Below are 15,260 nucleotides of genomic sequence, written 5' to 3' on the forward strand. Positions count from 1 at the left end.
GGGAAATCTTAGAAGGTAGATTCAATAGGACTTGGCAACTGTTTAGATGAGAGGAGATGAGGGACAGAGGAATGGAGAATTATATCTACTTTATGAGCCTGAGTGATAGGGTTGGCAATAGTCCTTCAACTGTGATAGAGAAGTCAGGAAGAGAGGCAAAATAGAAGTTAACAAGGCTAGGGCAGGGGCTGCTACTGATGGTGAGAGTTGTTTCAATTTTATATGCATGTATGTATGTGTGTGTGTGTGTATATATATCAGTAATAGTACAACATCAATATATAACATAACATGTAAATATTATAACATTAATCGATAATATATAATATTATATATGTACACATATATGGATATATGTAATTTTCTCCCTCCCTCTGCCTTTTCAGTTATAACCGATATACTTGATTTAATTAATGCATTAAAACTTGCCCCTGCCACAATAAAGCAAAGCGCTGCTGTAACAGGATTTAATCTCTGGAGACAAAAATCATCTCTGGCCTCTGACTTGTGGACAGGAGCACAATTGGGAAACTTCAGAGTTCAAGCCAATAAGAGGAAGGTTGCTGTGGAATCAATCAATAGTTTAAACTAAGTATTAAGGAATTTTCCTACAATCCCATTATAAGGTGTGAACAAGTCATTAATTAATGTGTGAAGATTATGAGGCTCTAATAATTGGATTAATGCAAATGATCCCATATAGGAACTATATTATAATTGGCTGAGATCAAGTAACACCTTTTGGCCTATATATAAAAATAGCAAGCCACTTGTGAGTCCCTCAGTCAAATGGTACATCAGTCTAGAAGTAAAGAATTTCAGTGCAGAAAATTCCAGATCTAGAGCTGAAGCCAAGACCTAAATAAGAGGTAGGTAAAAGAAAGATTTTTTTCTCTCTTTCTTCTTTAGGCATTCCCTCCTTCCAAGGACCATGTCATTAGAGAGATTGGACCAATAGCAGACAATATATCTAGATGGGATCAAAGAGACTGAAACAATAGGAGATAATACATCCAGTCAGAAGACATATGGAAAGAAAGACAGATATGGAAAGGGAAATAGCCAGCAGGTTAGGAAGCAACTAGAAGAATGCTGGCCATGGCCTAGGGCCCATAAAGCTCCAGGAGTTGTGAATAATCCCTTCCTGACATGTGTATTCTATATCATGCCTCACTACCATTGTACCATAAGCCTGAACCTCTTCTTCCCATGGAACTGTTTGTATTTTTGAGAGAGTATGTTCCTAGGGTTTGCAGGGAAATGTTTGTGTCAACTATTCTTCCTATGTCATTTAGTAAATGCCTCTGGTAAAAGCTAAATGAGGCTACTGGCTGATTGTTAATAGAAAGCACACCAGCAAGGGGGGGGGGGGTAAGTAATAGCATTAAAAACCTATCTCTTCTAATTCTGAGTTGTGGCAGTCAAGCTGCCCTCTGAGGAGCCCAGCCTGTAAATGTGGATTGGAGAACTGGGCCTCAGATTGGGGCTACATGTGCAACCATGTTGACTAGGTCCACTATGGGTCCACATTATCTAATCTCCCCTGGGCCATCCCTGCTACACAGAAATCCTCTTTAAGAAAAAAAAAATCCTGATTGATTCTCTATCTTATCCCCCACAGCAACTGTTTTGTCTTTCTCCTCCCCTCTTAGGCCACTCTCCTCTATCACAAAAGATGATGTCATCTATTTTCCTATAAAAAAGGAGGCCATCTGTCAAGAGATCTCTCAACTCCTGTACACCATGCTGCAAGAGTTCTGCATCTCTTCCTGTCCTCTTGTCCTTTGCCACTTGTCTGAAGAATAGTAATACCAATACCAGTTAAAGCTAGTATTTATATAGCATTTTAAGGTTTTCAAAGTCTTTTACAATTACTGTCTCATTTGATTCTCCCAATATCCCTAGCAGGTAGGTACCATTATTATACCCATCTTACAGAAAATGAAACTGAGGTATAGGTCAAGTGACTTGTCCAGAATCACACAACTATTAAATATCTAAGAATCTTTCTCCACTAAAGTGAACCCTTCCAGTTGTACACTAGATTTGATCCATTCTCATCTCCTTAGGGAACCTTATCTACACATCATTCATTTCCTCTTTCTGGCCTATTGTCAATCTCTCCTTATCTACTAGTTCCTTCTTGCCTAGAGGCAACTAGGTGGTGTAGTGAATAGAGAGATGGGCTGGATATCAGGAAGACTTGAGTTCAAATCCAATATCAGATACTTACTAGCTGGGTGATTTAAAGTCTGCCTGTTTCCTCAACTGCAAAATGGACGTAATAATAAGAATTTTCTCATAGGGTTGTTGTGAAGAACAAATGAGATAATATTATAAAGCACTTATAAAGTACCCGGCACATAGTAGATACTTAAATTAATTCTTCCTTCCTTCCTCCTTCCTTCCTTCGGCCCCTCTCTCCTCCCTCCCTCCTTTCCTTCCTTCCTTCCTTCCTTCCTTCCTTCCTTCCTTCCTTCCTTCCTTCCTTCCTTCCTTCCTGTATGCAAATGTGCTCAGAACTCATTTATCCTTTAAAAAATGGCACCTGACCTTGCCATCTTCTTGAACTACTATTCTCTCTTCCCCTTTACTACCTAATTATAGAAAAAAATAGTTCACCCTTGCTGCTGCTAATTCCTCATGACTCATTGATGTCTCAAATCCTGAAAACTGGCTTCTAGAACCCTACCACCCTACTGAAACTATTCTTTCAAAGATTACTAGAGATCTTGAAACTGCTAAATAAAACTGATGGCCTTTTTTCAACCCTTATCCTCCTTGATCTCTCTGAAGGTTTTGATACCACTGACTATATTATTCCAGAAATTTGTGGGTATTTTACCTTCTCTTGGTTTCCATGTCCCTGTGCTCATCTTGTTCATATGTACCTATTCTACTACTTCTCAGCATCCTAGGCTGGTCTATTAGCACCCTAAACCTTTGTGCTCTCCAAATCGTTGGTCCTGGACCCTTATTTCTTCTGTGTATTCTCTTCTTTGGTGAGTTCATTGACATTAGTCATCTCTATGCATGTGACTTTCAGATCTATCCATCTCTCTCTCTCTCTCTGTATGTATACATATCTACAGATATGTCTATATTTATATAAATATATACAGATATAATGAGATAGTTGTAGATAAATGGAGACATATCTATATCTATAAATATATTTACATGGATGTATAGTTTAAATATCTCCACCCAGGGCTGCTAGGTAGCACAGTGGATAGAGTACCAGACCTGGAGTCAGGAAGACTCATCTTCCTGAGTTTAAATCTGGCCTCAGACACCTACTAGGTATGTGATCCTGGGCAAGTCATTTAACCCTGACTGCCTCAGTTTCCTGGAGCTGGAAAAGGAAATGGCAAACCACTCCAGTATCTTTGTCAAGAAAACCCCAAATGGAGTCATGAAGAGTTGGACACAACTGAAAAACAACTGAACAACAACAGATATTTCCTGAAATCTAGTTCCAAATCATCTCTGTTTGTCTGATGGACCTCTCTATCTTTGCATCTAGTCATTATATTGAATTCAATGTGTTGAAAATAAAATTCATCTTGTCCCTTAATATACTGAACCCTCAGTACTACCCTCAAGTCTTCTCTTTCCATCTGAGGAATCTACCATGTACACAGACAAGTAAATAAAAGATAACCCAAGGAAGGAGAGATCAGTGGTATCCACTGTGCTCTCCTTACTAGTTTTCTCTCATTTTGTCCTTGGTGTCTGGCATGTAGTATTTAATAAACGTTGGTTGCTTATTCTCGAGAAAAATACCATTTACAGCAGCCTTGGCAGTGATTCATGTCAGTCAATATGCATTTTTTAAAGTGCTTACTATGTGGCAATTCAAATAATTACCTAATTACTTGTTGGTATAGCAAATATGAACTTTTACACGGAATATTTTCTTAAAATACTTTGTATATAAGTGAAAACTTTTTAATATGAATTTTATATAAATGCAAACCTCACTTAAAAATAAATACTGCGTGTTGGTATACATTTCTTTTAGAATTATACCAAAGGCGGCATGAAATTATGGTGGAAGAAACTGTGAATATCATTGCATCAAAATTCTTACTCCAAAGGCCAAAGAAATGTTTTGGAGATTGATCCATATTGTTCTATTTTTATGGAGATTCTCAAAGGACTGAAGAAGCCTGTCCCCCTCCTCCCTTCTTCCCCTTGCCCAAGAGGTCAGAGATAAGGAGAGATGTCAGTAATGGAGCTCTGCATCCTACATCTTCCCAGTCCATTAAAATGTAAATTAGAGAGGAATGGCTGGTTCCCCCTGGCCCTAGCTCAGCACCACTGTGTATCAACCTTGCTTCAGCAGCACTCACATCCGTCAGTCGTCCTCGCCTCCATGTGTACAAGGTCAGGCTCCTTATCCAAGCCCGTGACTGACCTAGAGAAGAAAGAGAGCATTAGTGAGACTGTGCTAAAAAACAGAACAGGTCTGAAATATACAATCCTCTCCTTTCAGGGAGATTGGGTCAAATACTGCAGATAGCAGAGGTGCACAGTCTCCAAGTTCTAAGGTCCTACAAGATGGCTGTGCTGGTAAAGAGAAGGATGCCCTATGGTCCCTCAAAGCCTTCCTTATGTGACTACTGGGATACAGTAAAAAGGGCACCAGATTTAGAGTCAAAAGACCTAGGCTGAATTCCAAGATCCAATCTCTATGCTCTGAGTGATTTGGACACCTAGGCTCTCTGGGATTCAATGGCCTTATCTGGAAAATGAGCATCCTTAGCACCACAAGGAAGGCATTGTGGCCAAGCTTTAGGGAATTAAAAGATTGCTGGTGGCAGGGGGAGGGGAAGGGGTCCATCAGACTCTTCCCCTCCTGGGGTAGGCACTAAGCAAATGAATGTGGAGAGAAATGACAATTGTGAATCTCAAATTCATAGAGTTAGATGAGGGAAATGTAGGAACGTATTCTAGCAGAGTATCGAGGCTACGCAGCTAGCTAGATAACTCTCCTGTTGTATCTGAGTGTATGTTTCCTGGAAGAGTTCCGTGTACATGGTATGACGCTAAGTTGCTCAGTTTGATGCTTAGAGGCCACCAAAGGGATCTGACTCAGCTGTCTCTATGCAACACGGTCAGTATCAGCTATTCTTTCCAAGAAACTTTCGGAGCTTTCTTTTCTTCCCAAGGGTACATCAAATGTCAGAGGTCTAAGGACCCCAAATGTCAGAGGTCATGAGATTCTGAACATTAAAATGATATAGTTATTTCTCTCTAGGGATGTTGTAAGGATTGATTAAGAAAATGATTAAGTAACCTGTAACCCATAAAATCACAATATAAATGTCAATTGTATACCACCCAGATAATCATAGTCACAGTGGTGTATAGCACACTGAGCTAGGGGACACTTAGCTGGCAACCTTATCTGGAACACACTTTTGGAGTCATGAAGAAAACATCAAAAACATGATAAATCACAGATGTTTGCAAAGTCCATGCACTGAATCCTATGCATTTTACTCACAGGGGAGCCCTTGAGTCCTTCCCTTCAATTATGTTTACTCTTGTTTCCGCTATAATTCTAACACCCTCGATTATCTGTTTTCCTAGCACAACTTATATTTGAAGAAGCAAATTTCAGGAGGAATTGCCAAAAGCAAGCATGCTGATTGTGAGGAAAAGATACAACTCAGATGACAGACTGACAGCAGGTGGAAAGAGGCAGAAAAATGATTTTAACACACATACACACACACACACATACACTCAAAAAAACATAGCAGGGGGGCAGCTGAGTGGATTCAGGGAGTACCTGAATTCAAATCCGGCCTCAGACACTTGACACTTACTAGCTGTGTGAGCGGGGCAAAGTCATTTCACCCTCATTGCCCTGCCAAAAACAAAACAAAACGAAACATAGCAGACTGGGACATTCATTTAGGAGGTGCACTAGCTGGTGCCTGGAACTGGATTTAGAAAATCTGAATTCAAAATCTGCCTCAGACTCATGCAAGCTGTGTAACCCTGGACAAGTCACTTAAGCTCTGTCTCAGTTTCAAACAGGGATAATGAATAACACCTACCTTCCAAGGCTTCTGTGAGGATAAAAGGAGATATTATTTGTAAAGCACTTGGCAAACCATCAAGTGCTATATCAATGTTGACCATTATTGTTGGTTTTATTGTTATTGTGGTTATCTACTTCCTGGGCAAGCAACTGGGTGAAGTGTAATTAGCCCTAAGGGCATTATTTTATTTGTCACAAGACAAATACTCATTATCATTTAGATGGATGTCCCTGAGTCATCAAGAATTAGTTATATGAAGTACTCTTTTTAAGAAGGCATAGATTTCTGTAAAAACAAAACAAAACACTATATATATGTATATATATATATATATATATACATACACACATACACACATACATACACATTCATTTGCACACATACACACACACATATATTAATTTGGACACAACATGAACTTTTTCAGATAAACCTGATTTATGTACAAAATCTACATGTTTAAAAAACTCCTTTCTTGAAGATATATAATAATAATGATCATTATATTACCTATATGGTCATTTTACTTTACAAAGCACTTTTATATCTATTATCTCATTTACTCCTCACAACAAAAGGCAAAAGAAAGTAGGACAGGTATCAGAATCATCAAAGCATAAAATTTTAGAGTAAGAAGGGACCTTCAAAGTACAGTTCAATCCTTACTTGAAGCAGAAATCCCTCCTGAAGCATCCTGTCAAGTGCTCATCTATTTCTAACCTGCATCTATCCTGTCTAGAGATCATCATTGCCATCATTTCCAGAGCCACACAATAACTTCGTGGCAGAAGCAGGGGTTAGATTCCCAGCCCCAGAATACAGGTGAGGGAATTGGATGCTGAAGGATGCTCAATATCATTTCTTCTCTGAAATTAGAGACAATCTGGTTAGCTAGGCAGCCCAGTGGATAGAGTGCTGGGCCTACATTCAGAAAGACTCATCTTCCTGAATTTAAATCCAGCCTCAGATACTTACTAGCTGTATGACCCTGGGCAAGTCACTTAAACCTGTTTGTCTCAGTTTCCCCTTCTATAAAAAGAGCTGGAGGGGGCAGCTAGGTGGCGTAGTGGATAGAGCACCGGCCCTGGAGTCAGGAGTACCTGAGTTCAAATCTGGCCTCAGACATTTAGCACTTACTAGCTGTGTGACCCTGGGCAAGTCACTTAAACCTGTTTGTCTCAGTTTCCCCTTCTATAAAAGGAGCTGGAGTAGAAAATGGCAAATCATTCTGGAATCTTGTCAAGAAAACCCCAAATGGTGTCACAAAAACTGGGACATAATGGAAGAGTAACTAAACAACAAAAACAAAAACTGGCTGGCTAGGTATGATTACTAAGTTAGAGAAACCGAGAGAGCTAGATTTGGTATTACAGGGCAATGATAAAGGCAGGATGGTATGGTTGAAGAATCATCTGACTGTCATTGAGTTGGAAGAGACTAGTTGTCTACTTTCTCAGATCATCAGTATCAAATATCTTAAATCTAGATGAGATGAGCAAATTACACAAATGAAACAAATCGAAAACCATACAAGATACAAGGATATCATGGTGATTCAAGTTACAGTAAAAGAAACAGGGCTGCAAGTGCTATAAAATCTGAGGCCAACTGAGTACTATAAGGATTGGGAGGGAAAAAATCCTGGGGTGCAATGGTTGGAGAAGGCTTTCTGGGAGGAGGTCTCCCTGTAGCGAACACTCTAGCACCGTAGCACAAGAGATTAGCCTAACATGCAATTCACCTGAAATCATTTCTGCCATGTCTTTAGCATCAGAAACAAGCTTATTAAACATTCATGTTGACATAGAACACTGTAAGCCATCAAGAAAGAAAGACACAATCCCTGCCAATGGAGAGCTAATATGTAACAGAAAGCAACACTGAGGAGTCCAGTATAGACATCACCATGACCACACATGCCACTCTCTCCTCTCTGCTTATTCAAATACTACTCATTCTCTGAGCCCCCTTCCCAAGGCCTATTTTCAACAGGAAGCCTTCCTTACTATCTTGTCCAAACCACCCTGATTTTCGCCTATCCTATGAAATCCTCCAGCACTATATAGCATCCCTACAATTCAATACATCATTATATTTTGCCTTGTGCAGTCCTTCAATTGTTTCCTTGATAAATCTTATCACCCCAGCTGGATTGTGACTTCCTTGAGGGTTAGGAACATGTTTTCTATCTTGCAAGCAACCCTACAGTCACTACTACAATTTTAGCACTAGAAGGACCAGGTATATCAATTGATACAATAATTTTATTATAATTTTACTTTGAAATTTTTTTTTTGCGGGGCAGTGGGGGTTAAGTGACTTGCCCAGGGTCACACAGCTAGTAAGTGTCAAGTGTCTGAGGCCAGATTTGAACTCAGGTACTCCTGAATCCAGGGACGGTGCTTTATCCATTATGCCACCTAGCCACCCCCTTTACTTTGAAATTAAAAAAAAAAAACATTCCATCTCTATTTTCTTTGTCTTATGGAAAAAAAAAAAAAACTTTCTGCATGATTTTACACAGCTTGGTGCTTCCAGGTATAAATTCTATTCCTTCTAGTGTTAAGCACACACATATTCAATAAAGACTTGACTAATAGACAGATGGGAACCATGCATAGAAACTTCATTTAATATTTATGTAGATTTCTATGTTTCTAACTCTCTTCATTTTGCCTCATGTTGGGGGGTGGGGAGCCCAGTAGCCTGCTTGTGGCCAGAGGTAAAGAAAAACCTCTTTTGGCTTTTAGATGAATGAGAATTCCTCACCATTAGATTTTGAGCATTTTGAGGGCAGGGATGATCTTTTGCCTCTTTTTGTATCCCCATTGCTTAGCAAAATGTCTGGCATGTATAGACATTTAATAAATGTTTATTGACTGACAGTCAGCTGCAGCCCATAGGGTGGAGACCCTCACTTCCATCTTCTAGAAAAGAAATAGCTTCCTAGTTCCCACAGGAACTGGGGCAATTAGGCTCTGGGCTAACAGATCCAATTTCTCAATGCCTGTACTCTGCGCCCCCTGTACTAATGAGTGGATAGGTGGTAACAACATGAGCTATTTCTTCTCTACATATCCTGGCAATGACAAGGATGCTATTAACCATTCTTACCAGGTAAGTACACTACCTATGTCCTGATAAATAAGTATTATCCATGAAGATGCAGGTCGGTGGTTAGGCCCATTTCCCTAATATCAGAGCACTATTAGCAGCCCAGCTAAGAGACAGAAGCATTGAAAAGGATCCAATCATTACTAAATAGTCAAGTAAGTAAATAAGTAGTGGTGGGGATGGGTAGGATGATATTAAGAAAAACATGGCTTTTTGCATGCATTCCCCTGCATTCTCCCCTAATGAGGTTCTGTCTGCAAGCCTGGGAGCAGACATTTTAAAATAAATTCCAAGGACTCTCCCAATGCATTTTGCACACTGACTCTGTTACCACACACCCATAATAATAAATACTTCTGGAATCTACAATTCAGGGACTGTGACTGATAATGTTCATCTTCCTGGTAGTTAGATAGAGCAGTGGGTAGAATGCTAAAGCTGAAGTCAGGAAGATGTGAGTTCAAATCTAGCCTCAGGCACATACTAGCTAAATGATTCCATTCAAGTCAGTTAATTTCTGTTTACCTCAGTTTCCTCAACTGTAAAATGGAGATACCAGCACCTTTTTCACAAGGTTGCTGTGAGACTCAAAAGAGATACCTGTAAAGCACTTAGTATAGTGCCTGGCATGTGGTAGGTGCTATTATAAATGTGTATTCCCTTCCCCCTTCTAGGGCATACCTCCAGTGAACCAAGTCTTTTGTGAATCCTGTTCCATCCTGTTTAGCCAAGTCAGGTCTCTGATGTCTCTGCACTCTCCCAGAACAAATGGGAGAGTGGTATGATCTCCCTTACATGTACTTACCTGATGGTAACTACAGATGTAACCTCAGAGCCATAATCTCAGAAAAGAGATGAAGTAATCTAATTCAGTGATATGAACAAATAGTTCCCAAATGAAGAACTATAAACTATTAACAACATGAAAGAATAAAAGAAATGCTAATTAAAACAACCCTAAAGTTTCATCTCTCAGCCAGAAAATTGGCAGAAATAACAAAAAGGCAGGAATAATTGATGCTGGAGGGGTTGTGGAAAGACAGTCACACCACTATATTACCAATGGAGCTGTGAATCAGTACATTCTTTCAGGAAAAGAATTTTGAATTATGGAATTTGGAAAGTGACTAAAGTATCCATACCATTTGACCCAAAGGTTCCATTTGCAAGACATACATCCCAAGGAGATTAATGACAAAAAGAAAGGCCCCATAGAAACCAAAACATTTATGGCCTCACTTTTTTGCGTGGTAGCAAGAACTGGAAAGAAAATAGATACCCAGAGATTGGAAGAATGATTAACGTAATAGAATATTACGGTATTATAAGAATTATGCACATGATTAATATAGAGAAGCATGGAAAGATTTATGTGAACTGATGCAAAGTGAAGTTAAGTAGAGACAGGAAACTAACATGTAATGTAAAAGAAACATCAGTGTAAATCCCTGTGGTGGGGGTGATAATCATGGAAAAAATAACCACAAAACAATTATAATATTAGGTAAGTATGAACAAGCTTGGCCCCAAAGAAGAGATATTAGAAATGACCTTTTCTCTTCTCCAAACTTCATTGTGGAGATGGGATAAGGGTATGACAAAGGTATGCAATGTTACATCTAACATCAGATATATTCAATATTTTGATTGGTTTTGATGGGTTATTTTCTCTTCCAATTTTCATTTTTTTAAAATTATTTGTAATAAGGAATGGACCTCTGGGAGGAGGAGGGATACAGGAGAAAATATAGGCAATATAAAAACAAAACTTACAATAACAAACTATTTTTTCAATGAAACTAATTTGGGCCAAGATTTTTTTTTATTATAAGTAATAGTTATTCGTAATCTGACCACCTCAGGCCAGGCTTTTGCCTCCTTGTCATGGTGACCCACAGATAGAAATTATATTTTGCTCCCACTTATGAAGCTGTATCTTCCCCCAAAACATATGAATAAAAACCTTTTATGTCAATGACCAAAATTCTGACTTAGTGGATGACATCTAAAGTCACAAACCCAGAACCCAAAGGACCATAAGACATTATGAGGGTGAAACCAGTCAAGATACAAGAGAGTGTTTAAGTATCTTAGATGTTGAATCATTCAGTTTCTCTGTAAGAACTTTCTCCAGAAAATGAGCAAAAACTAAGATTAGATTAGGGACACCAGAGGAGTCAATGGCATTAGCAAATACAGCCTCTGGCTAACTCCTTTGATGAAGATGAAGTTCTTCAGCTTATGAGAATGCAGCCACTGGTGCCATTAATCTCTCTGGGTCTCTCAGTTATGATAGTCAAGCTTCACTGACAATTGCTGATCACTGAGTACTGGTTCACCCAAGAACAGGTGTGTTGAGTTCTGCTAAATGTGCTAATTAATGCTTTTCCCCCCTTAGCCCCCATGATTAATTCTTTCTTGGTTGTAGCCAAGAACATACAGAGCAGTCCAAAAGACTCCAATACTTTGGCTTCTTTAAAATCAGAGGATGATAGTTTTTGAGCTGGAAGGAACATCAGAGATCATCTAGTCCATTTGCCTCCTTTTACAAATGAGGAAACTAAGGCTCAGAAGAAATGATTGATGCTCAAAGTCAGAATGGAAGCAAGTTGTCAAAGGTAGTATTCAAACCATGTCCTCTGGCTCCAGATGAATGTTTCCATATGTCAGGCTGCCTCTGCTCTAGGTAGGCCATTTCTCCTGGCACCTTTGACTTCCTTTGTATCTGGCATCTCCCATGCTAGAATCTTCTAAAACCATGTGGACTCAGTTGCTAGACAACCTCAGGCCTCTCTCCCTATCAGTTACATCAGGCTAGAAGTTGAGGATGAGAATATGTCAATTAAAGTGTAATTTCACAGTGTAGTCACTCTCTCCACAATGCAAAGGTCAACTCTTCTGTTTTTAAGTGATTTCTGAGAGTGGCTATAGACCAAAAAAAAAAAATATCATCACTCTGTGGTCAACCTGAGGATGATCCTTTCCAAATCTAGCTAGGCTGATTTGCTGATCTACTGATCCCATGCTCAAAGCCTTGCCAGCTTGCTGACACCTGTCAGAGCTTTGGTGGCAGAATTAATGAATCCAAGGTTTCCTCCACACCAGGATGAGACACTGGAATAGGATTTTAATGGTAAAATTAGAAGCATCATTATCATCTTCTTCTTCTTCTTCGGGCAATTCCTACAGCAGATAAGACATGAATTTTCACATGATTTTAACTTTTTCCACTAGGAAGAATATATTTTTTGAAAGCCAAAGTAGTTTGGCAATTATGAATATTCAATATGTCAACAACTATTAATATGTTTTAAAATTTTTAGTAGATCAATGATATGTGTGGACAGTTGTTGGCAACAGTTATATCCATTGATGATACTAGAGGGAAAGGAAAAGAATAAACATTTATATAGTGCCTATGTGCCAGTCACTATGCTAAGTATTTTTTAATAAATATTAACAGTTGCAATGTAGTTTATTTGCCAATTTCTCTAGGATACTTTGGGTTTGTATTCATAGTATGGGGGCTTTGCTATTTGTCACTTTATAAAGGCTAGAGGGCTTCTGGTATATAATTCCATCCAATTGACTGTGTGTTCTAAAGTATCTCAAAGATACTAAATGTTAATAGCTTTCAGTGACATATTGCACAGTTCCCACTACTTCACTGAAGTCATTCAGTCAGCATTAATTAAGCACCTACTATGTGCCAGGCACTAAGCTGGCACATAGCAGGGTGGGGGCATGGGGGACTTGATCTTACTCTCAAGGATCACATGGTCTAATGTGGGAGACCACATGCAAACAGCTATGTATAAACAAGATACAAGCAGGATAAACTGAGAGTCGTCTCAAAGTATTAAAATTAAGGAAGCCGGGGGCAGTTAGGTAGCACAATGGATAAAGCACCATTCCTGGATATAGGAGAACCTGAGTTCAAATCTGGCCTCAGACACTTGACACTTACTAGCTGTGTGATCTGGGGGCAAGTCACTTAACCCTCATTGCCCCACAAAAAAAGTAAAAAAAATTAAGGAAGCCAGGCAAAAGTATCTTGCAGAAAGTAGGATTTTAGCTGAGGTTCGAAGGAAGCCAGGGAAACGAGGAGGCAGAGATAACAAGGGAGAACATTCCAGGCATGGGGGAGACATCAAGTAGAGTACTCAGAGATGGGACTTGGAGCATCACGTCTGAACAACAAACATTCAGGAAGTCACCATCACTGGATAACTGAGCACATAAATGTACAAAGACTGGCAAGGGAAGAAGATGATGAAGGCAAGCGATGAAGGGCTTTAAAAGCCCCAAAGAGGATCTCATATTTGAGCCAGTAGATATGAAGCATAACTATTGGCATTTGTTGAATTGGGGTTGGGGGCATCACAGGTCAGATTTGCACTTTAGGAAGATGACTTTGACAGCTGAGTGGAGAGTGGACTGGAGTGGGTAGAGACTTGGGACAGGGTCACCAACTAGCAATAGTCTGCACCATAGTGGTGGCAGTGTCAGAGGAGAGAAGGGAGCATATATAAGAGATGTTACAAAGGTGGAGGGAGGAAGAAGGAAGAGGAGGAGAGGAGGTAATGTCGGATGGTGATGATTTTTTTCACAGGATAGAGACCTGATCAAGGAAATTGAAATGCAGTGGGTATTGAATGAGGTACCTACTATCCCTTTCGTGGTCTCTATAACTGGAGGTATACTTGAGCCTCTAGCTTACCTAATAATCCTTGTATTCTGGTACAAAAAGAAATTATTTTCTACACATAATGCAATAGCCTATAGAATATCAAATTGAAAAGAATAATAGCAGGATATCATTGGGGCCCAGGAATACTTCCCTCTGAATCACAACAACAACAACAACAACAACCAGCTGTCATTTATACAGTGTCCCAAAAATCTTAGTACAGTTTTAAATGTTAAAACTAACTTTTAAACTAAAATTCTGGTAATTCTGCTGTTGCTGTTCTGTCCTTTCAGTCATGTATGACTTTCCATGACCCCATTTGTAGTTTTCTTGGCAGAGATACTGGAGTGATTTGCTGTTTCCTTCTCCAGCTCATTTTACAGATGAGGAAACTGAGGCAAACAGGGTTAAGTGACTTACCAAGTGTCACACAGCTTAGGAAGTGTCTGAGGCCAGATTTGAACTCAGGAAGATGAGTCTTCCTGGTTCCATGGCTGGCATGCTGTCCACTGCACCACCTAGCTGCCCTAATTAAAATTGCATTGAGGCTTTTGGGACACTGGATAAACAGCAGCTTTTATTATTGTTGTATTTGTCCCATTTTTGTTGGGATTCAGAGAGAAGTTTTAAACTTAAAGCTGCGCTAAAACTTTTGGAATACCCTGCATATCGCTTTAGGGCTAACAAAGCTCCTTAGCAGTCATCTAAACCAGTCATCTCCTCTAGTCCTCATCAACCATATGTTGTAGTCACTACAGATATGATCTACATTTTACAGATAAGAAGTTTCAGAGGTTAAATGATTTGCCTGTTACCAAGAATTCAGTAAATTTCTGAGGCATAATTCAAATTCATGTCTCTGACTCAGTTCAGGGCTCTTTCTCTTTTAGCAGTGATAGATAAATTTATAAAAGTTGGGGGGGGCTTAAATGCCCTCCTTTAATAACTAAATTAGATTGCATCTTTAAGTAATGGCAAGCTATTGGATAACTAAATAACTATGCCCATTAGCTGAAGAATTCGGATAGATAGAGATATAGACAGCTAGAGAGTCAGATACAGATATAGATGCACGTATATACATACATACATACATATATACATACATACATATTTATACTGTGTTCTATAAATGTTCCCTCCCCAACTGCTTTAAATATAATTGACTACTCTAATTCTACTGTCTCTATTTATTCAATTCCTTCAGAAATATATTCATCCAAATTTAGATGAACTTTTACATAAACTCACATATTTAGAGAATCTATTTTATTTATGATTTTGGTTACCTTCATGCTTTAAAAAAAAATTAGAGGCTATACCCAACATAGTTAACCTTGATATGAGAATATCTCTAAGATTGATGAGACCACATTGAAATTCTATCACTTCATCATTTC

At 39.0% G+C, this 15,260-nt stretch overlaps 1 protein-coding gene across 1 annotated transcript in view; it reads right to left on the reverse strand.

The window, feature by feature from the left end:
• The window catches only part of SORCS3 (sortilin related VPS10 domain containing receptor 3), a 690,926-nt gene that overhangs the window by 194,633 nt on the left and 481,033 nt on the right, over positions 1–15,260 (reverse strand). The window contains exon 6 of the mRNA XM_043989102.1: positions 4,356–4,420. Coding sequence (XP_043845037.1) covers positions 4,356–4,420 — 65 coding nt within the window. The remainder of the gene's footprint in view (positions 1–4,355; positions 4,421–15,260) is intronic.

Source organism: Dromiciops gliroides, chromosome 2 (assembly GCF_019393635.1).
Source record: "Dromiciops gliroides isolate mDroGli1 chromosome 2, mDroGli1.pri, whole genome shotgun sequence".
NCBI classification, from domain to species: Eukaryota; Metazoa; Chordata; class Mammalia; order Microbiotheria; family Microbiotheriidae; genus Dromiciops; species Dromiciops gliroides.